The 23,600-nt window shown below is 47.4% G+C and overlaps 2 protein-coding genes across 2 annotated transcripts; both read left to right on the top strand.

The window, feature by feature from the left end:
• UXT (ubiquitously expressed prefoldin like chaperone) lies at positions 1-6,487 on the top strand. The gene is made up of 7 exons (XM_061409931.1): positions 1-103; positions 289-395; positions 1,390-1,471; positions 1,607-1,674; positions 1,941-2,048; positions 6,113-6,176; positions 6,392-6,487. The coding sequence occupies exons 2-7, from the start codon at positions 298-300 to the stop codon at positions 6,440-6,442; spliced, it is 471 nt and encodes a 156-aa protein (XP_061265915.1). The 5' UTR covers positions 1-103; positions 289-297; the 3' UTR covers positions 6,443-6,487.
• Positions 6,488-7,631: 1,144 nt separating this feature from the next.
• Positions 7,632-23,081, top strand: ELK1 (ETS transcription factor ELK1). Its single transcript, XM_061409928.1, has 6 exons — positions 7,632-7,775; positions 16,622-16,895; positions 19,241-19,684; positions 20,344-20,811; positions 21,497-21,598; positions 21,683-23,081. Exons 2-6 carry the CDS (start codon positions 16,686-16,688, stop codon positions 21,779-21,781), a joined length of 1,323 nt encoding a protein of 440 aa, XP_061265912.1. The 5' UTR covers positions 7,632-7,775; positions 16,622-16,685; the 3' UTR covers positions 21,782-23,081.
• The last annotated feature ends 519 nt before the right edge of the window (positions 23,082-23,600 follow it).

Raw genomic sequence — 23,600 nt, 5'->3', positions numbered from 1 at the left:
ACCTGGTTATTTGGTTGGCCAGCGCCCCCGTCGTACGTCATTTATCCGCGCCACCCGGAAGCCACGGTTCTTACTAACAGTTCTTTTTGCCGGCGGCTTTCAGGTAACGGCCGCACTTGGGTGTCCCTGTGTGATGGGGTCCCAGAGCTGGGAGGGGCGGAAGGCTGAACTCTTGGCATAAGCCGGACGACCCAACTCCCAACACTGAAAAGGTGCAGTTGTACTGTGCTTGAGACCAAACTGAGACCAGTGGTCTTCAACGTGGTCTTCTCCCTCCCCATTCCTCAGGAGCCCATCATGGCGACGCCCCCTAAACGGCGGGCGGTGGAGGCCACGGCGGAGAAAGTGCTGCGCTACGAGGCTTTCATCTCTGACGTGCTGCAGCGGGACTTGCAGTAAGTGACAGAACAGGGGGCGGAGCGATTGGAGCGGTCCACGTGGTGAGCGGGGCGTTCGAAGTCAGGGCCTGGCCTTCTGATTGGTGGGTGAGGCGTTCAGAGCCCGGCCCCGTGCGCCATTCGAGGAGGAAGGAGGGGCGATATCCGGGGTGCAACGTGGGGTGAGGAGGGAGACACGGTGATTTAATGGTGCCTGTGTCCGCGCTTGCGCGGCTTCCGATGCCCCCTAAAGGGTTAAGAATTAGATTTCTGAAGCTGGAGTTTTCAGGTTCGAATCCTGGCTTGACCATTTTGCTTTCCGTGTGAACACATACTTTGCCTCCACTTTCTGTGCCTCAGTTTCCTCATCTGTGAAATGGGGAAGTTAATGCAACCTTCCTCACGGCAGTGGGTTTGGGTTTTCAGTGTATTCAGTCCTTGTAAAGGGTTTAACTTGGATACTAGAGGCTCAATGAGTATAAAAAATTATTATTACTGTCATTATTAATCTGAGCAGGAAGGAGAGTGTTCAGGTCTAGGATTATGAGCATCCTAAAAGAGACTGAGGATTTTTTTCTAGGGTGAGAATGGCATATTCTGATTGGAGGGAGGCATTGGGAATAGAGTGTAATAATAATACTCATAAATAAGAGCTAACGCATATAGAGAACTTTGTTTGGAGGGCACTATTCTAAATGCCTTATAGTAAATACTCATTTAATCCTCTTAATGACTCTATGAAGTAATACTCCTCATTCCTATTTTAAAGATGGGGAGATTGAGTTCCAAAGAGGTTACTCACTTGCCAAAGTCACACAGCTAGTAAAATGGAAAGCCTGGATTCAAACCGAAGCAATCTGACCCAGAGTCCAAACCTTGACTTCTGCACTAAAATTCCTATTTAGACCCTGGTGACAGGAGAGTCTCAGGGGGTCATGATGTGAGATATTCCAAGAGGGACAGGGTTTCCTCTTGGTCACCATTTTACTCTTGTCCTGTCATGTCCCATCAGAAAGGTCCTGGACCATCGTGACAAGGTATATGAGCAGCTGGCCAAATACCTTCAACTGAGAAATGTCATTGAGCGACTCCAGGTAAAGATGCCAGGGTTAGGTACTGTCTTTTTGTGGGCAAAGGAGGGGGAAGAGAGGAGATACCCAAGACCAAAACCTGTCACCTGACCTAAAAGTTGACCACTGATCCCTACCTCTTTTTCCCTGGCCCCACAGGAAGCTAATCACTCGGAGTTATATATGCAGGTGGATTTGGGCTGTAACTTCTTCGTTGACACAGTGGTGTGAGTGTCTACCTGCCCCTCTGAGCCCACAGGGTTCAGCTTCCCTTTTCCTTCATTCAACAAATATTTTTGTTAGTATTTGCTATGAACCCGACACTGCTCGGTGCTGAAGATGTGACAGTAAATAAAATAGGACAGATTCTCTGCCCACCCTTACCTTCGGTTTGGGGAAGATGTGGGGTGGGGAATAAAAGAAATGTTAAACTGTGTAGTATGCTAAACAGTGACAAGGACTTCTCCACTTCCTATCACCACTGTTTCCTTAGCCCAGACACTTCACGGATCTATGTGGCCCTTGGATATGGTTTTTTCCTGGAGTTAACACTGGCAGAAGCTCTCAAGTTCATTGATCGTAAGAGCAATCTCCTCACAGAGTAAGTCCATTGCATGAGGATACTGTCTAAAACACCACCATTTGTAACCCTTCTTCCCCCTTTCACCCTGGCTACCTGGGATGGTACCTAGGAACCACTTTCCCCTCTCTCTAGGGGAGAGAACAGTGGGGATGCAAAGCTTAGCCCCAGGTGTAGCACATAATAAGTACTCAATAAATGGTCTCTGTATTGTTCACTCACACAAAAATTTATTGGGCATTTGCTGTATGCCAGGCTCTGTGCTTGGTGTTGGGGAGGCAGCATGAACAAGACAGAAGAATTCCTTGAAAGCTTATATTCTACAAGGGCTATAACTGTTACACATCAGCACAGTTTTGACCAGATCCTGGAGGTCTCAGTCTGTATATCAGTAACAGTAAAACAAGTTACCTCTGACTTCACCTCCTGCTAATTTTCCTGCTCATTCACTGTGCTCTCATCACACTAACCTTCACAGGCTTCTTTAAATGCCCACAGAGTGATCCCACCTCAGTACAATTGCAGTAACTGTTCTCTGTCTGCCTACAGCACTTTCCCCTCTGATACATGCATGGCTTCCTTTCTCCTTATTCACTTGAAGTCTTGCTTAAATGTCACTTCCTATAACCTAACTTGAAAATTTCAACCCTTGGCACTCCTGATTCCCCTCCCTTGTTCTACTTTTTCTTTTTTTCCATAGCACTTATGACCTCCTAATGTTTACTGTGTGATTTACTTTTTTGTAATGTTCATTGCCTGCTCCCATTAGGATATAAGCTTTGCAAATGGAGAGATTTTCTCTGCATCTCAAGTCACTAGAATAGCACAAAGCATATAGGAGGCACCCTGTGTTTGTTGAATGAATTTCGAAGCATATGCTGGAAATACATTTAAGTGGGGATTGAAGGATTAGTAGATCTCTGTTGGTGGTGATGGAGGTAATGTGGGGATAAAGGATGAACTCTGATGAGTGTAAGGTTCTATGCAGGAAAGGGGAATTGTGATTGTGGAGAGATTTCTGAAATGTGGCTAGGGAAGGCCTTCCAGAGGAAGCAGCATTTGAGTTACTTGGTTGAGTGAACAAACCATAGCGCTCTCTAGGGAAGAGCATTCCTGGCAAGGGGACCAGTGTGCCTGCCATGTTAGAGGAACTGCTGAGAATGGTGAGCATTCAGTCACTCAGATGGAGTGAGTGAGGGGATGCTGAGAAAATACACTTAGATTAACAACATCTCACAAGTGTGAATACTACTGATCTAAAATTCTACCTTCTAGGTTATATTTCCCTTTATGTCTCGTTCATTTCTTCCAGAGTTGCCTACCTTAGGTTTTAGTAATTCTTCTCTTTTCAGACCTTTTCGAGGTTTCAGTATTCATAAACTCAAATGAGCCTCAGACCTGTGGAGATTTCTAAATCTTAGTGATCCGATCAGTTGGTGAATAGTTTGGTTGAGGGGACTGCTTTAATAGGCCAGTATAATTCTGAACCAGCAGCCATTTAGACCAAGTCTGTTTTTGTTTTTTTTTTTTAATGACAAAGCCTTCCTTATTATGTCACCGGATTCCTGAGCCTTTCAAATAGATTTTAATTTTTTGAGACTTGATGTGTTTCCCCAGAATGAGGTATTTGTCATTGCCTGTTCCGTTTGGTCTTTTCTGATTTATTGATCTGGTCTAATAGTGTGATGAGAAATGTGAATTCCTTACTGTGCTAAGTCGCTTCAGTTGTGTCCAACTCTGCAACCCCATAGACTGTAGCTGGCCAGGCTCCTCTATCCATGGAATTCTCCAGGCAAGAATACCAGAGTGCGTTGCCATGCCTTCCTCCAGGTCATCTTCCCGACCCATGGATTGAACCCACGTCTCTTACATCTCCTACATTGGCAGGCGGGTTCTTTACCACTAGTGCTACCTGGGAAGCCCATGAATCTCTTTACTTTATTATAATTAGTAGGACTCCCTAGTAATTGAAAAAGATGAAGATTTGAGAATGCTTGATTGGAAGTGGGGTGTGAGAAAAAGGAGTCCAGGTCTTCAGCTGAGCAAAGGTTGGAATTGCCCTTTTATGAGATGGAGAAGATAAGGGGAGAGCAGATTTGGAGAGGAAAATCAGGAGTTCAGTCTGGGACCTGTTAAGTGTGAGGTGATCATTAAACACTGAAGTAAGTTTTCTGACTATGTAGTTAAAACTCCCAAGGCTGGAATTCAGGAGAGAGGGCTAGACTAAAAATACAACTTTGAAAAAAAAAGAAAATACAACTTTGAGAGATAGTGATATATAAATGGGTTCATACTATTTTTTCCCAATTTAATATCCTTTGTTGTTGCCTTCTACTTTTCTTAACAGTATTTCATTTCCCTGAAACTGACTCTTACATTGACAGATAGCTCAACACAGTAAAATCCATATTCCTCTCATAATATCAAGATTACATGATCTGTCCCCTACCTACCTCTTGGATCCTAACTTGTGCCACTTTTCTTCCACCATTCACTTAGTTTCTAACACTCTGGCCTCCTGACTATTCCTTAAAAAGCTCTTTCCTGTCTTTTGGACTTTTTGTGGAAAAGACTATCTCCTACTGTTTTACTCATTCTTCAGAGGCCTTCCTTGATCCTTTGGGTGAATTAGGATTGTTTGGGTGAGACTGGTGCCAGTTGGCATAGAGAGAAAAAAGTGACTGGTTCATGTAAATGGCAACCCAATCCAGGATTCTTGCCTGGAGAATTCCATGGATGGAGGAGCCTGGTGAGCCCCAGTCCATGGGGTTGCAAAGAGTCCAACATGACTGAGCAACTAATACTTCCACTTTTTTTCTTTCATGTAACTCAACAGCCCAGAGCCGGCGTGGTTTCAGGCAACTCTGGCTTCCCAGTCACTTAGACTTGGTGTCTTCCTTGAGTTCTCTTTCTCACGCCCAACACCCTCCTTTGGTAAATCCTGTTGACTTTACCTTCAAAGTAAAAGTGAAGTCGCTCAGTCATGTCCGACTCTTTGCGACCCGTGGACTGTAGCCCACCAAGCTCCTCTGTCCATGGGATTCTCCAGGCAAGAATAGTGGAGTGGGTTGCCATTTCCTTCTCCAGGGGATCTTCCTGACCCAGGGATTGAACCCAGGTCTCCCACATTGCAGGCAGATGCTTTAACCTCTGCGCCACCAGGGAAGCCCCCATGTATCCCAAATCTAGTCATTTCTTATCACCTCAACTGCTGCCACTGTGGTCTGAGTCTGCCTCTCTCACCTGGACTGCCTCCTCACTGGACTTCCTCTTCCACACTAGCTGTCCTTATCCCCAGTCAGTTCTCCACACAGCAACCAGATGGATCCTCTTAAACCCTAGTCATGTCACATCCCTTCTCTGATCACAATCCTCCTCTGGCTCCCATATCACTTAGAATAAAAGCCAGAGTCCTTACCATGGCCTGGTAGGTCTTACATGATCTTTCTCCCCTGCTTACCTCTGTGACCTCACCTTCTACAACCCCCCTTCACTGATCCTTCTCCAGTCCTGCTGGCCTCTCTGCTGTACCTCAGACATGCCAGGTGCACTCCCACCTCAGAGCCTCTGCATTTGCTGCCCCTTGTGTCTGGAACACTCATCCTCTATCTAGCCACACAATTCGCTTCTTCATTTTAAGTCTTTACTCAAATGCGCTTCTCCATGAAGCCATCCCTAAGCACTCTAATTAGAATTACAGCCCCCCACTCCGGCACTCGTTATTCTCTCTTAACATTTAATTTTTTCATTGTACTTATAACCATCTGACAAACTGCATATTGTATTCCCATCATTTTCCCCCCATAATGAGAATTTGAGTTCCACAAGGCCAAGATTTTTGTTTGCTGTGTTTGCTGCTTTCTCCCAGTAACTAAAACGACGTGGTGTAGAGTAGGCACTCAGTAAATGTCTCTGAATCAGTGCAGTCCAGATGGCAGCCAGGCATCTCTGCATAGGAGCAGCTCAGGTAGTAGGATGTCCTACCACCTACCGTGTGGAAGTCATACAGAATGTAGGTAGTTCTTGAAGTGATGAAGAAGCATCATCCTCCTGCCCACTTCACCTTTCTTGTTTCTTTTCTCCAGGCTCAGCGACAACCTCACCAAGGACTCCATGAATATCAAGGCCCATATCCACATGTTGCTAGAGGTGAGAGCAGCTCACTCCATTCCCAGACTCTATCTCCAAATGTTTAGGGTGGTGACCCGAGAAGGAGAGAGAGCCAGAGATGGGAAGGACCATATTTTCGTCTAAACTGGAGTCAAACTGGAGCCAGGCTGGCTCAGAGGGAAGAGAGTTCTGAGCAAGCCTGGGATGGGGCCTGGACCCAGTCTCTGTTCAGTCTCTTATGTTCTCTTTTTCAGGGGCTTAGAGAGCTACAAGGTCTGCAGAATTTCCCAGAGACTCAGCACTGACTTCTTCCTACCTCCCCTGACATTAAAGAGCCTGAATGTCTTTGAGTCACACGGCCCTTCTTTCCCCCCTTAACCCCTACTGTTTGCTAAAGTGCCCTGTTTCTAAAGCACAAAGTACTAGGAGGCCCAGAAATCCGGTCTGTGTGGGACCATTAATGCACCACTGAAGTCCTGCCATTTGACTTCTGTGCCCTCTCTACCGTTGCCTTGGCAACCTGGGCCCCCACCTGACCCATTTCTTTTCATGTACACTACTCTGAATTACCAGAGAATGGGCCGATTCACGGTGGAGGTTTGTTCCCCAAAGCAATTCAGCCTTTCACTCCTGGCCGGAAGGTTTACCTTTCTCCCACACCCCAATCGTTCCTCAGGTACCTTAAATTACACTCACGCCCATCTAGGCTCAACCTTGGCCTTGCCCCAGCCGCTAAGAAGTTCCAGCTTCCAGCAATAGGGCTGATCCCGCCCTCCCTGGTCTGGTTTCTATTCTAGGTTGAGTCCAGCTTCCGCCAATCCATGCAAAGCCAGGTTCCGCCTGTTTGTAACTGGTTGCAGCTCGACCCCGCCCCCGTAGGTATTTAGTTTCCCCCACTCAGCACACACTTTTATATGTCTGGCAGCTGCTCCGTTCTAAATTCGTCTTTTCCAGCCAATCACTACACAGTTACCCTGTCCGCCTACGCAGTACCCAGACCTCCTCCCTCTGGGCTGGTATGCCTGTGTACTTCTATACAAGTCTTGCTTCCGCTGAGCTGCGTGGAGTTCGGCACCGCCCCGTTGGGGTTTTGGCAGCCGTCTAGGGAGTCGCTCGGTAGCCAATCAGCAGAAAGCAGGACCTAATCACCCGTATCCTCGGAGGGTGGCTGTCTTCCATCAATCCCATATAGGCCAATCCACGCGAGGCAGGCGCCCCCAAAACCTTGTCAATCGCCCCCGGCCTATCAGTCTGTCTTGAGCCAATCAGCATGAAGCACCGCAGAGCCGAGCTCTCCTCTTCGGAACCCAGGCGGCCATCAGCGTTCCATCAGTTCCCCTCGGGCCAATCACAGCATAGGTCTGTGGAGCAGTGCCCGCCTCCCCAGCCCTGGAAGCCGCGCGGTCGATCCATGGTACTTTGGCCAATTAGCGAGCGGCAGAACGCTCGGCTCCTCCTTCACGGGCCCACGTGAGCGGTGAAGAAACGCAGGGGCGGCTTCTAGGTGCTGCCGCCGCCGCCGCCACCTCCGCCGCCGCCGCCGCCTCCGCCTCGGAGCCCGGGCCTGGGGGGCGGTGGGGCAGCGCATGGAGCCCCCGCCCCCCGGAGCTGCCAACACCGCCGCTGCTCTACGCGCAGGTGAGTCCGGGGCCTGGAGGTTGGAGGGCCTGGTCCATGACCCCAAGTATCCTTCCCGCCCCCGCGGGGGGAGGAGGGGAGATGTGGCTTGGCCCAAGCCCTGCGAGTGTTCGGCTCCCCACCACCGCCACTACGGCTGGTGGACTTGCCTGTGGCATTGTCCCCTCCCATCGCCCCTTGTAGTGGATCTGACCGTGGCCTAACCCCCCTTTCTGTTTTATAATGGATCAGTCTTCGTGCTTGTGTTTCTCCCCACCCCACCTTACAGTAGACTGGTCTGTGGTCTTGCCCCCCCACCCCACGCTTATAAGGAACCAGTTTGCGGCAGTGTCCGACTCCTTGACCGTAGGTGCATCTGAGTGTTTGTATTTCTCCTGTCCTCAACTTTCAGGGGCCCCTGCTGTGGCCTTGTTTTTCCACCCTTACTGTTCCTGTAGTTAGTCAATCCGTAGCGTTGTACCCTCCCCCCCAAACAGTGAGTTAATCTGTGAACTTGTATTCCTGCCTCCAGTGCATCAGTTCATGGATTTATCACACACACACCACTTTACAGTGGATCCGTCTACATGCTTGTTTTTCACGTGCCCCTGCTTATTAGCCCGTTGCCTTATTCTCCCTTTTTTGTAAACTGTCACTCCAGTCCTTGGGCTTCTCCCTTCCTTAAGAGTGGATCAGTTTAGTGCGTTTTATCTCCCCATTTTCAGTAGCCCAGTCCATGGCCTTGTCCCCCTCTCCTTTTAATCAGTCTGTGGGATGGCTCTCCACTATTGTGAAGGAGTCAATGTGCTTTCTGATCTCCTTGCTCCTAGTAAATAAGGTGAGCCTTTACTCACATACACACCTTTACTGTGGATCTGTCCATTGGCCTTCCTGCCACCCTTGTGCTTGGGTTCACACCCTTCCCTTCTGTTATAACCTCCTATGAGTCCAGTGCCTTGTAATCCCTCCAGGAGGGTCAACATGTGTGCTTTTATTTTCCCCCTCCTTTCATGGTGGTGGATCAGTCCATGGCCTTCCCTGCCACCCTCCCTCCTTCTTAATCGTGGATCAGCCTGTGTGCTTGTTGAACTTAGGTCTTTTTTTACCCTAGAACACACTTTCTCATACACACTTTTAACCACTGAGACATCCTACCTCACTCCAGTAAATGAATACATTAGTGATAGTGATATTGCCAATAGATGCTAACATTTATTGAGCACCTACTTGTACCAGGCAAAATGCTTTATGTTATGAGCTTTTTTAATCCAGCCTTTAAGATAGGTACTGAGGGAATTTCAGCATAGGGATACCTTACTCAAAGGTGATCCAGTAGGTATCAGATTAGATTGCTCCTCAGAACATAGGATAATTTTTGACGCTTTCCTCTCTCACTTCATCTCACCCCACTTGAGGCCCCATTCCTTAAAAACCAAATTAGTTCCTGTCTCCACGCTTTGGTTTTTGCTGTTCCCTCAGCTGTCTCCATTCCACACCTTGTCTCAGGACATATCCACACCTGATCCCAGCAGCTATGTGACCTTTGTGATTTAACCACTTTCTCTCGTGTTTCCTCATTGGTAAAGTGGGGGAATCAGAACTAGAATCCCCTCCAGGGTAAATAAAGAATGTGCGTGTGCAGTTGCTCTGTCATGTCCTATTCTCTTGCCACCCCATGGACTGTAGCCTGCCAGGCTCTGCTGTCCATGGAATTTTCCAGGCAAGAATATTGGAGTGGGTTGCCTTGTGAATTAATAAAACAAATAACTTCTCTGACCTTACCTCCTACCCACCCCTAACTCTGTTCCAGCCACAATGACCTCACTCATCCTCAGAAATACCAGGCGCAATCCAGCCTTGGGGTCTTTGCCTTGCCTATTTTTTCTGCCTGGAACAGTCTACCCCCATCTCTGCATGGTTCCTTTCAGGACTGTGTTCAAATGTCACCTGTCCCTGACCATCTGAACCTGCACACCTAGCAGGACTCAGGCCCCTTTTCTGCTTTATTTCTGTTTTTGCCCTTTATCACTGTCAGGCACTCTGTTTACCAATTTATCATATTTGTCTTTCCCCATTAAAATAGGAGTCCCATGAGGAACTCTTTCTGTCTGCTTATTCATTGCTAGGTCTCCAACACCTAAAATTCTTACCTAGTACTTGATAAGAATTTATTGCACAAATGAATGGAGAAAATAACAATTTCAGACAAATCAGAGTTGGGGACAGATGGAGATGAAGAGGCCATAAGAGAGTTAGTTAAGAGGCTAGTCAGGACTGTTTATTCAACAAAAACTTACTGAGCACCAGGCATTCTTCTAGGTGGTGGGGACATGAAAGGGAACAAAACAGGCAGAAATCCCTGCCTTTGTGGAGCAGACATTTGCTAAGAGTGCAGACTATATAAATAAGTCAATCTAATTAGTATGTTAGACAAGTGCTAAGGAGGAAAAGTGAAGAAGGGAAGGTAGGAATAGAGTATCAGGGTGGTTGGAATCTTAGGCACAGGGCAGGCCTCATTTAGAAGGTGATGCTTGAATTAAGGCTTGAAGGAGTTCAGGAAGGGACCCATGATGTGTAAGGGAAGAGTGTACCAGGCAGAAGGAACAGCCAATGCAAAGGCCCTGAGGAGGGATTGTGCCTGGCGTGTTCAAGGGCCATGAAGGAGGCCACCGTGGCTGGAGCAAAAGTCCTTTACATATCAGTTCAGTTCAGTTGCTCAGTTGTATCTGACTCTTAGTGATCCCATGAACCGCAGCACGCCAGGCCTCCCTGTCCATCACCAACTCGAAGAGTTTACCCAAACTCATGTCCATTGAGTCAGTGATGCCATCCAACCATCTCATCCTCTGTTGTCCCCTTCTCCTCCCGCCCTCAATCTTTCCCAGCATCAGGGTCTTTTCAAATAAGTCAGCTCTTCCCATCAGGTGGCCAGACTATTGGAGTTTCAGCTTTAACATCAGTCCTTCCAATGAACACCCAGGACTGATCTCCTAATGTCTTTGCTTTTTAATATGTTGTCTAGGTTGGTCATAACTTTCCTTCCAAGGAGTGCCTTTTAATTTCATGGCTGCAATCACCATCTGCAGTAATTTTGGAGCCCCAAAAATAAAGTCAGCCACTGTTTCCACTGTTTACCCATCTATTTGCCATGAAGTGATGGGACCAGATGCCATGATCTTAGTTTTCTGAATGTTGAGTTTTAAGCCAACTTTTTCACTCTCCTCTTTCACTTTCATCAAGAGGCTTTTTAGTTCTTCTTCACTCTCTGCCATAAGGGTGGTGTCATCTGCATATCTGAGGTTATTGATATTTCTCCTGGCAGTCTTGATTCCAGCTTGTGCTTCATCCAGCCCAGCGTTTCTCATGATGTACTCTGCATATAAGTTAAATAAGCAGGGTGACAGTATACAGCCTTGATGTACTCCTTTCCTTATTTGGAACCAGTCTGTTGTTCATGTCCAGTTCTAACTGTTGCTTCCTGACCTGCATACAGGTTTTTCAAGGGGCAGATCAGGTGGCCTGGTATTCCTGTCTCTTTCAGAATTTTCCATAGTTTATTGTGATCCACACAGTCAAAGGCTTTGGCATAGTCAATAAAGCAGAAATAGATGTTTTTCTGGAACTCTTGCTTTTTTGATGATCCAGCGGATATTGGCATATATTGACATTTAATCCTCCCAGAAACCTTTCAGGTAGGTGTATCTTGAAGATACTTAACTTTGAGATTGGCATATCCCCCATTTTATAGGTACGGGAACAGACCCAGAGAGGTTGAGTAACTTGCTCATGGTCACAGAGCTAGAACAGGACAAAGGAGTATGAGGCTGGCAAGCCAGAGAGAAGAAAGATCTGCTGGGGTAGACAAGTTATTCATCACACAAAGGAAGAATTAATTCTGCCTGGGAGATCTCAGAACTTGATGATGTGTATAACAAAGGGTTCATCGTATGTTGAGAAGAGGGAAGGACACTCCTGGCAGGGAGAACAGCACATGCACATGCACATGCACATCCTTAGAGATGGGAACTGGATGAACTCAGGGTGCCTACGATGTAACATGCCAAGCTTCAGTCCACCTCAGAGCCTTTGTACATTCTGTTCCCTGTGCTTGAAAGACCCTTCCCACAGATGTCAGCATAGCTTGCTACCTCCCCTCCTTCAGATTTCTACTCATATGTCACTTCCTCAGGGAAGCCCTCCCTGAACACCCTCTGTAAAATAGCATCCCTGTCCCCCTCAAGGATCTTACCCTTCAGTTTTGCTCTATGGAGAGCTGATGGAACAAAGTGGCTAGGATCACTGCCTAGAGCCAAACTGCCACAGTTTGATTGCTGTCTCTGTGTGACCTTAGGCAAGTTATATTACTTCTCTGTGCCTCCATTTCCTCATCTGGAACACGGGAGGGTAATAAGAGTGCCCACCCATGGTGTTGGTTTGAGGATTGAATGAGTTAAATGACTAAAATGGTAAGGGCTGTGTGGCTGGTTCCTGTTTTTTAAATTGGTAATGCTATTCCTGGCATACATGTAGGTGTCTCACAGGCCTCTGAGACTGACCATCTCCAAATCTGACCCCATGTTCTCCCTTCAAAACCTGCTCTCCCACAGGGCTCCTATCTCAGGTGATCAGGCCACAAACCTAGAGTCATCTCTCACCCCACCCCACCCCCAATGCTATCTGTCAACAAATTCCATTCATTCTGTCTTTAGGTTTTATCCAGAACTCAGCCGCTTCTCACCAGTTCCACTGCTAACACCACCATCTCTTACATGGACTATTGCAGTAGCCTCTTCAGCCCCTACAGCTGGTTCTCCTCCCAACAACCTGAGGGATTCTGTTAAAATCCAAGTCACATCCTGTCACTCCTCTGCTCACAGCCAGCTCATGGCTCCTATCTCATTCAGTCAAGTCAAAGCCCTTCCTGGCCTAAAAGAGCCTCACACAGTCTGGCCTCCATTGCCCCTCTGTTCTCAGCTCCTACTGTTGATACTTTCCCCTCACTGTTTTCTCTCTGACCGTGCCAGATTCCTTTCCCTTCCCCTGACCTGCCAGGCTCTCCAGCCTCAGGATCTTTCACCCTAGCTATTTCCTCTGCCTGGATGACTGCTTTCCAGGTTGTCACAAAACTGACACCTTCACCTCTCTTAGGTCTTTGCTCAAATATCACCTCCACAGTGACTACCTTTTCAGAAAATAACTTCTCCCCTGCTTCTTTGTTTTTTTCTCAGAGCTCTTATCACCATCTGAAGAATTCTTGTTTATCTTGCTTCTTGTCTGTCTGCCCCACTAAAACGTGAGTTATGCCAGAGCAGGGATTTTTGTTGTATCCACTGCTGTCTCCCCAGCACCTGGCCCACAGCAGGCCCTCCATAAATGCTTGCTAAATGAGTGAAATAAAGAGAAGTAAATGCATCTGAGAGAGGCATATGACTAGAACTCTTATTAGGGGTTATGTGGGAGATGTGATAATAAACAAAATACAAAACCTCGTGTGCTGCTGAGGCTTGAAGCCAACTGTCAGGTTTCACCTTAAGTGATAGATTCTGTGGCTGCTGAAAGGGGAACTGATAAAATTGCCTGTTGTCACCACCAGGAATCACAGTGGACTCTCTGCCTCTGAAACAAACAGGCCTTCCAAATAAACCAAGCAAGGTTTCTGATGACGGGACTGTAATCTGAATACTTTGTGGCCTTATGACTTACATAATTGCCTAAAATTGTATCTGCCAAATGAACTTCGAAACAGCTCAGACATAAGAGGATCAGACTGTATTTCATTACAGATTAAAGACTCAAGCTATAAATTATAGAAAGAAGTTCTTTCTTAACCCAGCAGTCCCAGTTGGGTAATTGATGAAAACTCTTTCCTTAAGAAATAGGAAGCTCATGTTTATTTCCAACTCACACTGAGCAAAAGGAGCAGTTATAGGTTGGGGGAAGAAGGCCAGGGAAGGTCCTGTTCTGTGCATTACATGCTGAGGGAATAGTCAGTATGAGGGGCAGTTTAGTCTAATGGTTGAAAAGCTCAGACAACAGGAACTTGGCTGCCTGGGTCCAAGTCTTGACTATGCCACTTAGAGCTGTGTGGTACATAAATGTCATTTAGAAATTTTGTGCCTCAGCTTCCTCCTTTATAAATTAGAGATAATAAGAGTACCTATTTCCCAACGTTGTGATGAGAGAGAAGTGAGTCAATAGCTGTAAAAATAGCAATCCAGGTCTACATGCCCTTATCTAAAACCCTTGGGGCCAGATGTGTTTCACAATTTTGAATTTTTCAGATTTTAGAAAAGTAACAAGGTACACATACAAGATGTTACATAATACTCTTAGTGGGCTCTGTAATCAGCTACATTCAGATTTCTGTAGCAAGATGTATGAACAGTCACACCAAGTGAAGATCCATAAAGACCACAAAAGGCCTTACTTTGTTTCAAATCAGGTTTTAGAGTAGCAGATAAGGAATTAGGAACAAATTAGAAATGGATATTTTGTAAGAGCTTATACCCCAGGCATAGTATATTTACTGTACAATAACCCTGTGAGCTAGGTGGTATTACCATCTATTTTAGAGATGGAAGAAATGAGGCACAAAGAGGTTAAAGAACACACCCAGGGTCACACTGCTAATAAGTAGCAGAATGAGGATTCCAGCCCTGGCAGTCTGGCTCTGGAGCCTGGGTGATCGTCCAATAGGCCATATTGCCTCTAATTGGTACAATGCCTGGCACATATTTCAGTTCAGTTCAGTTCAGTCGCTCAGTCGTGTCCGACTCTTTGCGACCCTATGAATCGCAGCACGCCAGGCCTCCCTGTCCATCACCAACTCCCGGAGTTCACTCAAACTCACGTCCATCTAGTCAGTGATGCCATCCAGCCATCTCATCCTCTGTCGTCCCCTTCTCTTCCTGCCCCCAATCCCTCCCAGCATCAGAGTCTTTTCCAATGAGTCAACTCTTCGCATGAGGTGGCCAAAGTACTGGAATTTCAGCTTCAGCATCATTCCCTCCAAAGAAATCCCAGGGCTGATCTCCTTCAGAATGGACTGGTTGGATCTCCTTGCAGTCCAAGGGACTCTCAAGAGTCTTCTCCAACACCACAGTTGAAAAGCATCAATTCTTTGGCACTCAACTTTCTTCACAGTCCAACTCTCCCATCCATACATGACCACTGGAAAAACCACGTATTTAGCACTCAGTAAATGTTCATTATTGCTGTTGTCAAGAAGGAGAACCAGAAGGAAAGGAACAGGTCAGAGGAGCATGGGGTAGACAGAAGAGAGCAGACATTTCAATGTCAGAAATTTTCATAAAGTCAAGGCTCCTTGGGATGAGACTTGAACGATGGAGAAGACTTGAAAGCAGAGGAAGGGAACCCAGTATGGAGTAAACAGCCTTTATGAGACGCTGACAGAAGGAACCTCCTGGGAAACTTGGTATTTGATGTGGTAGAAGGTACAAATGAAAATGTTCAGGTGAGGGGCATTGTTCTGGTTTTCTATTCATGCTGTAACAAATTATCACAAACTTTTAACTGCTTTCAGTTCAGTTCAGTCACTCAGTTGTGTCCAACTCTTTGCAACCCCATGGACTGCAGCACACCAGGCCTCCCTGTCCATCACCAACTCCCGGAGTTTACTCAAACTCATGTCCATTGATTGAGTCTGTGATGCCATCCAACCATCTCATCCTCTGTCGTCCCCTTCTCCTCCCACCTTCAGTCTTTCCCAGCATCAGGGTCTTTTCAAATGAATCAGTTCTTCCCATCAGGTGGCCAAAGGATTGGAGTTTCAGCTTCAGCATCAGTCCTTCCAATGAATATTCAGGACTGATCTCCTTTAGGATGGACTGGTTGGATCTCCTTGCTGTCCAGAGGACTCTGAAGAGTCTTCTCCAACACCACAGTTCAAAAGCATCAATTCTTTGTTGCTCAGCTTTCTTTATAGTCCAACTCTCATCCACACATGACTACTGGAAAATCCATAGCTTTGACTAGCTGGACCTTTGTTGGCAAAGTGATGTCTCTGCTTTTTAATATGCCGTCTAGGTTGGTCATAACTTTTCTTCCAAGGAGCAATCATCTTTTAATTTCATGGCTGCAGTTACCATCTGCAGTGATTTTGGAGCCCCAAAAAATAAAGTCTGTCACTATTTCCACTGTTTCCCCATCTATTTGCCATGAAGTGATGGGACCAGATGCCATGATCTTCGTTTTCTGAGTGTTGAGTTTTAAGACAGCTTTTTCACTCTCCTCTTTCACTTTCATCAAGAGGCTCTTTAGTTCTTCTTCACTTTCTGCCATAAGGGTGGTGTCATCTGCATATCTGAGGTTATTGGTATTTCTCTCAGCAATCTTGATTCCAGCTTGTGTTTAACTGCTTAAAACAACACAAATTATTCTCTTAAGAGTTCTGGAGGTCAGAAGTTCAGCACAGGTCTTACCAGGCTAAAATCCAGGTGTTATCAGGGCTGCTTTCCTTTCTGGAAGCTTCATGTGATTAGATTGAGCTCACCCAAACATCTCTCTAGCTTAAGGTCCATAACCTTAAATCCATCTGCAAAGTTCCTTTTGCCATGTAACATATTCACAGTTTCCAGAAATTAGAACGTGGACATCTTTGGGTGGGGGGCATTATTCTGCCTAGCACAGTCTGCCCTTTGGCCCCCAGAGGTTCAGATTTGTCCCACAGGCAGAACACGTTCACACTATCCTATCATTTCCAAAATTCTCATCCCACCCCTCCGTCATCCAAAGCCAGGCTGAGGGTACTCAGGGAATGATGGTGGTGGCTGGGGTCAGAGGTGGAGGCAAAGTGGAAAGAAAGGAATCTTTCTCCTACTGACCTCTTCCCCTTTATGTATTCACAGCCGCTTAGCTCTGAGCTGTCTGCCCTCCAGGTACCCCTGGGATGGCGTGAGTACTTCCCCAGCGATGGACCCTTCTGTGACGCTGTGGCAGTTTCTGCTGCAGCTGCTGAGAGAGCAAGGCAATGGCCACATCATCTCCTGGACCTCACGGGATGGCGGTGAGTTCAAGCTGGTGGACGCTGAGGAGGTGGCCCGGCTGTGGGGGCTGCGCAAGAATAAGACCAACATGAATTATGACAAGCTCAGCCGGGCCTTGCGATACTATTATGACAAGGTAAGGTGTCTGAGACCAGGGCTGGGAACGCACTCCCCCCGCCCCAACACCAGCAAACATTTATACCAGTTATTTCATTTTCTTGTCTTAATTTGATCTAGCTCTAATTTTGAAAACAGTATTAAAATTTACCATTTTTTACCCCATCCTCTGGTACTCTCAGACCAATATTGGGGCCCCCAAGCATTTATTCCAGTTATTTTATTTTCTTGCTAAAACCTTCAAAGCAACATTAATACTGACCCCTACTCACTCCATTCTTTCTGAGATCCCCAGAATCCTGCTGTCCCAACCACACCCCACACAACATTTCATTTTCTTGCCTTATTCCTTATTCCTCTGACCAAAACTTTTGAAAACACTATTAATAATGAGTCTTCCTCATCCTGGAACAGTCCTGGGCTCCCCCAGGTATTTCATGGTTTGCTCTTATCCAAGAATAAGAATTCTAGAATAGCCTTATTCTTAGAATCAAAACCTCCATGATAGCATTATGCTAACCTTTGCTTATCTCATCCTCCAAGACCCTCAACATTTTTATCAATTCTTTTCATATCCTATTTCGTTAGCTAAGACCTCCAAAACAACATGTATAATGCCCGCTCCACACCCCATCCTCTTGTATTCCCAGAGCAACACTAGTCCTCTCCAATATTCACATCAGTTATTTTATTTTATCATCTTATTCCTGTAGCTAAAACTGTAAATTTTCCTTTTCCTCTCAGACTGCGAAACCAGTGCTAGATATCCCCCCTCACATTTATACCAGTTATTTCATTTTCTTATTTTTTACCTGAAACTTCCAAAACAGTGTTTTTCTTCTTCCAATTTTATTGCAGTATGATTGACACACATTACTGTATAAGTTTAAGGTGTACAGCATAAAGATTTGACTTGTATACATCAAGAAATAATTATCACAATAAGTTTAATGAACATTCACCAACTCATACAGACACAAAATAAAAAGGAAAAAAAATCTTTACACTCTTAACTTTCATATATAACATACAGCAGTGTGAATCATATTTATCATGTTGTGCATTACATCCCTAGTATTTACTTTTCTTATAACTGGAAGTTTGTGCCTTTTGACTGCCTTCATCCAATTCCCTTTCCTCTCACCCCACACTGAAACTTCTCAAACAATATTAATGAGTCTCCCTTTTCATTCCTTTTCTGAGAAACACAAACCCACCCTGTGACATTTGTGGCCAACATGAAGATGTCTTCAGGGTGCCCTAATGCCCCCCAGATGCCTCTTGTTCCTCAGAACAGCCCTAGACCTGTGCTGCTGCCCACCCTTACTCACTTACAGCATTTATTTCATTTTTATATTTTAAACCTTTAGCTGAAACCTCCAGAACACTATTCATAATGAGTCTGCCTCATTCTATGCGCTGAAACCACCAGAACATACCTGAGATCCAGCTATCCTGAAATACCCCAAACATGCTCTGTGACCCACCCAAGCCAGCCTTAAGATTCCCACAGTATTTATACCAGTATTTTAAATTCTTGTTAGTTGCTAACAGTTACTTCATTTTCCAATTGTCTCAGCTTAAACCTCCCCAGTGGTATTAAGAATAAGGCTCCTCATCCTGTCCACCCTGATGACTTTGCCCTGTTTCACAGCTATGTCAAGAGCTTTAAATCATCCTCTAATAATTCATATTTATTAACAATTCATCACCATATTCTTCCACATTCAGTCTCTTCCAACATTTATATCAGTGACTTCATTTCCCTGTCTTACTGCATTAGCTAGACTCCAAAACTGTGTCCTGGCAGCCACCCCCAAGGCCTGGCCCTATTAGCCCACAGACACCCCTGGTTCCAGGAGCCAAGAGGAAAGCCTGTTCCTAGATCTACTTCCCTAGTTGGGCCTCAGTGTGGAGAGGAGCCAGTGGGTGTGGCCGTGTGTATCTAAAGTGGGGTGGGGGAATCGAACAGAAGGAGGTGAGAGTATGACAGAGGGAGACTTGGAGGGGGATGGATGGGACTGAGATGTGGAAGGGAGAAGGGCAGTAGACTAAAGGAAGGATTATGCAGTGGGGAGAGAGAGAAGGGGAAGAAGCTGGGGGAGAAGACAGGGAAATTGGGTTGGGGAAGAGTAGTAGAAAGTAGGGGAGAAGGGAGGAGGCCTCAGATTAAGAGATGAGTGAGATGTGAAAGAAGCTGGGAAGAGGACCCCATGGGGACACAGACACTGAGCAGGGACAGTGTATATGTAAAAGGACAGGAGAGGCATGCAGGGGAAAAAACACCAGGAGACACTCCTCACCGTCCACTCTCTCTGGCCCTTTCTTCTAAGACACTCTATCCTGTCTCTTCCCCCTTACCAGAACATCATCCGCAAAGTGAGCGGCCAGAAGTTTGTCTACAAGTTTGTGTCCTACCCTGAGGTTGCAGGGTGCTCCACTGAGGACTGCCCGCCTCAGCCTGAGGTGTCTGTCACCTCCACTCTGGCAAATGCAGGCGCCACAGCTGTACACGCCATACCCGGGGACACTGCCTCTGGGAAGCCAGGCACACTCAAGGGTGCAGGAATGGCAGGCCCAGGCGGCTTGGCACGCAGCAGCCGAAATGATTACATGCGCTCAGGCCTCTATTCCACCTTCACCATCCAGTCCCTGCAGCCACAACCGCCCTCTCACCCTCGACCTTCCACAGTGCTCCCCAACACCGGCCCTGCAGGAGTAGCAGTGCCTCCCTCGGGGAGCAGGAGCACCAGTCCAAACCCCTTGGAGGCCTGCCTGGAGGCTGAGGAGGCTGGCCTGCCTCTGCAGGTAAGGACTGGAATATGGAATTTCAGCAAGGGGAGGGATATACAGTTCCCAAATGAAGAGAGGGACTGGGAAGAGGAGGGACATAATGTCCTGTTAAAGATAATATAATGGAAGGAGGGACACAGAAGTCCCCTTGGAGAAAGAGATGGGGAGGAAAACTATTCAAACCCTGGGAAAGAAGAAGGAAATTGAGTGCACTACAATTAGCAGTACACCCAATATGTAGTAGGTGCCCTTGAATGTATTTGGTTAATGCACTGGCTCTCACACTTTTAGCACTCATCAGAAAGCACTTGGAGGGCTTTTTAAGCCAGAGGTGCTGAGGGACACCCCCAGAGTTTTTTTTTTTATGTGAGTCTGGGGATGAGCCCAAGAGTCTACATTTTTAACAAATTTCCAGATGAGGTGTATGCTGCTGGTCCATAAAGCAAATTTTTGAGAACCACTGCTTTTATAAATGGGGGCAGTATCTCCTGGAGTCCCACCCCTGAAGGCATCCCAGATAGGAGGACCAGAAGAAGCCCCATTTTTCTTGTCAAAGTACCACATCTTGTTAAAGGACCAGCCCCTACTCTCAGGTCCCACTTTCCATGGGAAATAACTGGCTTCACTACCCCAGCAATCCTTAGGCATCCCCTCTGCACTCGTTCCTCTCCCAGGTCATCCTGACCCCACCCGAGGCCCCAAACCTTAAATCCGAAGAGCCAAATATGGAGCCTGGGTTAGGCCGGCCACTGCCCCCAGAAGTCAAAGTGGAAGAGCCCAAGGAAGAGTTAGAAGCTGCAGCCAGTGGGGAGGCGGGGTTTGTGCTGGAAGCCGTCAAGGCCGAGCCCTTTGAACCCAAAGTCGACCCAGAAGTCCCTCCAGCAGAGGGCGTGCCAGCCCGGCTGTCTGCTGTCGCAATGGAAACTGCGGCGCAGGTGGGCAGCCTCACGGCTTCCACAACACCCAGCACGGAGATCGCCCAGCCTCAGAAGGGCCGGAAGCCCCGGGACCTGGAGCTTCCACTCAGCCCAAGCCTGCTGGGTGGACCAGGACCCGAACGGACTCCGGGATCGGGAACTGGTTCAGGTCTACAGGCGCCAGGTCCAGCTCTGACGCCTTCCCTGCTACCTACGCACACATTGGTGAGAACTTTCGAAGGGGCGGGGCCGGCACCTGGAACAAATGGGATTGGGGCAAGGTGGGGGAGGGAGGAGTTAGACTTACTGTGAAGGCCGATGCGATTACCTCTGAAAGAGTGGGAGGGTGGAGCCTTTGAGTGGGATTGGCTGCGTGGAGGACAGCAATCCTCCGTCCAGGATTGCTACTGGACGGAGGAGTCTGCAATGCCAAGGATCAAGTGCCCAAAGAAGGGCAGTTCTGGGGAGTTTTGTGGGCAGGGACCGAGAGGCTTTCTGCAGGAACTGTTTCTAGTTTGAGGCATGGCTTGAGGAACCTGAGTGGGGCTTTGGGGTCTGGGATTTTCTCAGCGGGTTTCCTGTGAGGTATGCACGTAGGGGATAAGAGTTGGAAGTTGATCCTGAGCTACTGGGATTGTGAGGTTTGAAAACAGCATGTGGGTGGGCTCTTGGAGGTGGTCTTGCCTAGTGAGGCTGGGGTGGGCCCTCCAAAGTTAGAAACAGTTGTCTGTGTGAAGTCAGAGAGCTGTCACAGACATGGCCTCAGTAGTTATGGTCTAGGCCTGTGCACTTTTGAGGAGTGATCTTGGAAGTATGAGTGGGAAATCAGGTGGGGCCAGAACCAAGTTCCTTTGGTTTTCCCACAGCTGCCCTCTTGCTCACTTGTGCTCTTACCACCCCTTCCCCACAGACCCCGGTGCTGCTGACTCCCAGCTCGCTGCCCCCCAGCATTCACTTCTGGAGCACACTGAGTCCCATTGCACCCCGTAGCCCGGCCAAGCTCTCCTTCCAGGTAGGATCAGCTCCCCCATTTCAGAAAGGGTGAGTGACCCTAGCACAGTCCCCTTCCATGACCTCTCCCTATTTCTGTCCTCAGTTTCCGTCCAGTGGCAGCGCCCAGGTGCACATCCCTTCCATCAGCGTGGATGGCCTCTCAACCCCCGTGGTGCTCTCCCCAGGGCCCCAGAAGCCATGACTATCACCACCACCACCACAACCACCACCACCCCTTTCTGGGGTTACTCCTTCCATGCCCTGAACTTCTCTCCAGCCAGCTGTCTCAAGGAGAAACATAGTTCAGCTGACAGACTCGTGCTCCAGTCGTGGTTGGGTAGGGATTCTTAGGAAGAAGGATCTCTCAATAACCCTTCCACAAAAAAACATACAACTTCTCTCTTCTTGATCAGTCCCCCAGTGGCCGCTCTTACACGTCTCCTACTGCAGTGGTGGGGATGGTTTATTTATTTATTTTTTGAAGGCCACTGGGAGGAGCCTGGCCCAACTCTTTTGGAGGGGGTGGCAAGGGCATCTCCCCCATATTCCACATTTTTTCCCCAAGATGAGACAATCGGGGTCTGGCTTGAGACAGGCCTTTCTTTATTTATTTCTCAGCCTGCCCTTGGGGAGCTGAGGGAGCCCTGTCTTCACTTTGGGGTATGGGTAGAAGAGCTAGCTTGTTGTAGTTTATTATTCCTGGCCCTCCCCAAGGGTCCAGGAAGAATTTGTGCCATTTAATGGTTTGGGAGTCTTGGCCAAGGAAGACTCACACCCTTGGAGATGGGAATTTCCACCTCCCCAGCCTTTCTCTCAGACAGGTTGTCCTTTCTCAACCACCTTTTCGGCCAGGGAGGAATGCCTCTTTTGTTCTTCTCCCCCTGAGAAGCCATTCCTGTGTCTGCCAAACTCCTGGGGTCCTGCCTGTTACCTCCCAATGGAGGGATTTTTGGGGAGTGGTCCCCGTCTGGGGGGCCCCTCCAGCCAGTACTCCAGGTCTCCCTGTCCCCCACCCCCTTCCATTTTGATAGTATAATCTATTTTTAAACAGGGCTTTTCAATAAGGGAGAGGGAGGTATCTCTTCCTATATCTGAGATGGGGTGGGTGGGAAGGAAGGGATTTGGGGGATCTCCCTGCCACCCCCAAGTGTTTATTTTTGATACCAAATGTGTATTTTCAACTCCCTCCCAGCCCCCCAATTTTCCTGCGGGCGGGTACAAAGGACCCTTTATGTGTCCCTGGAGTTGGGAGGGAGGAACAAGGGACATAAAGCCTGCTCAATCTGAATTCCAGGCTGGAGGAGGGTGGGTTCAGAGGACTCCTGGGTTCACCTCCCATCAACACCGTCCCAGCCCAGGCCTATGACCTGGGTCTTGGTGATTTGGGGGACGGTGCTACACCTGTCTCCACTGTTTGTTTTACTTCCTCCCAAATGAATTTTTTTTCTAAGAGTCCCAGAGAATGGGGAATTGTTCCTGTAAATATATATTTTTAAAGGTGATGCTGGAGGCTGGTAGCATTTTTTTCCCTGAAGCTGTTGGGAATAACTGTGTGCAAAGGCACGACTCTGTGTGAAAGGCCATAAGGGTGTGAGATTGATCATGGGGGAGAGAGCATAATGGTGTGTGTCAGAAAGAGTAAAGACTGCAGATTGGTAACCAGGTATGAGAAAAAGAGAAAACTCTGGCAAGCTGTGATTGCACGTGTACATTTGTGAAGCCATGTATTGAGAGAGTGGAAGTTGTAACCACAAACTTGACGTTGTGTCTATGTGAGAAATTGTGGCTGGGTGGCAAAAAAATACAAAAACTGAATGAGTGATTAAGATAGTATGCCAGAAACTGGTGCTTTGTGTGAAACAGTGTTTATGAGAAGGAAGTGGGGATTGCACATCAGTCACTGTTGGACAAGCTGACGGTGAGCAAGAGAGAGTAACCAAAACAACATGTGAGAGCCTGTATAGGCATGAAAGTGCAGTGGAGATTGTCAGGGACAGTGCATACGTGAGAAACTTCATTAT

This window comes from Bos javanicus, chromosome X, assembly GCF_032452875.1.
Source record: "Bos javanicus breed banteng chromosome X, ARS-OSU_banteng_1.0, whole genome shotgun sequence".
NCBI lineage: Eukaryota > Metazoa > Chordata > Mammalia > Artiodactyla > Bovidae > Bos > Bos javanicus.
The sequence above is the reverse complement of the archived record's forward strand: the minus strand, read 5'-3'. Positions and strand labels throughout refer to the sequence as shown.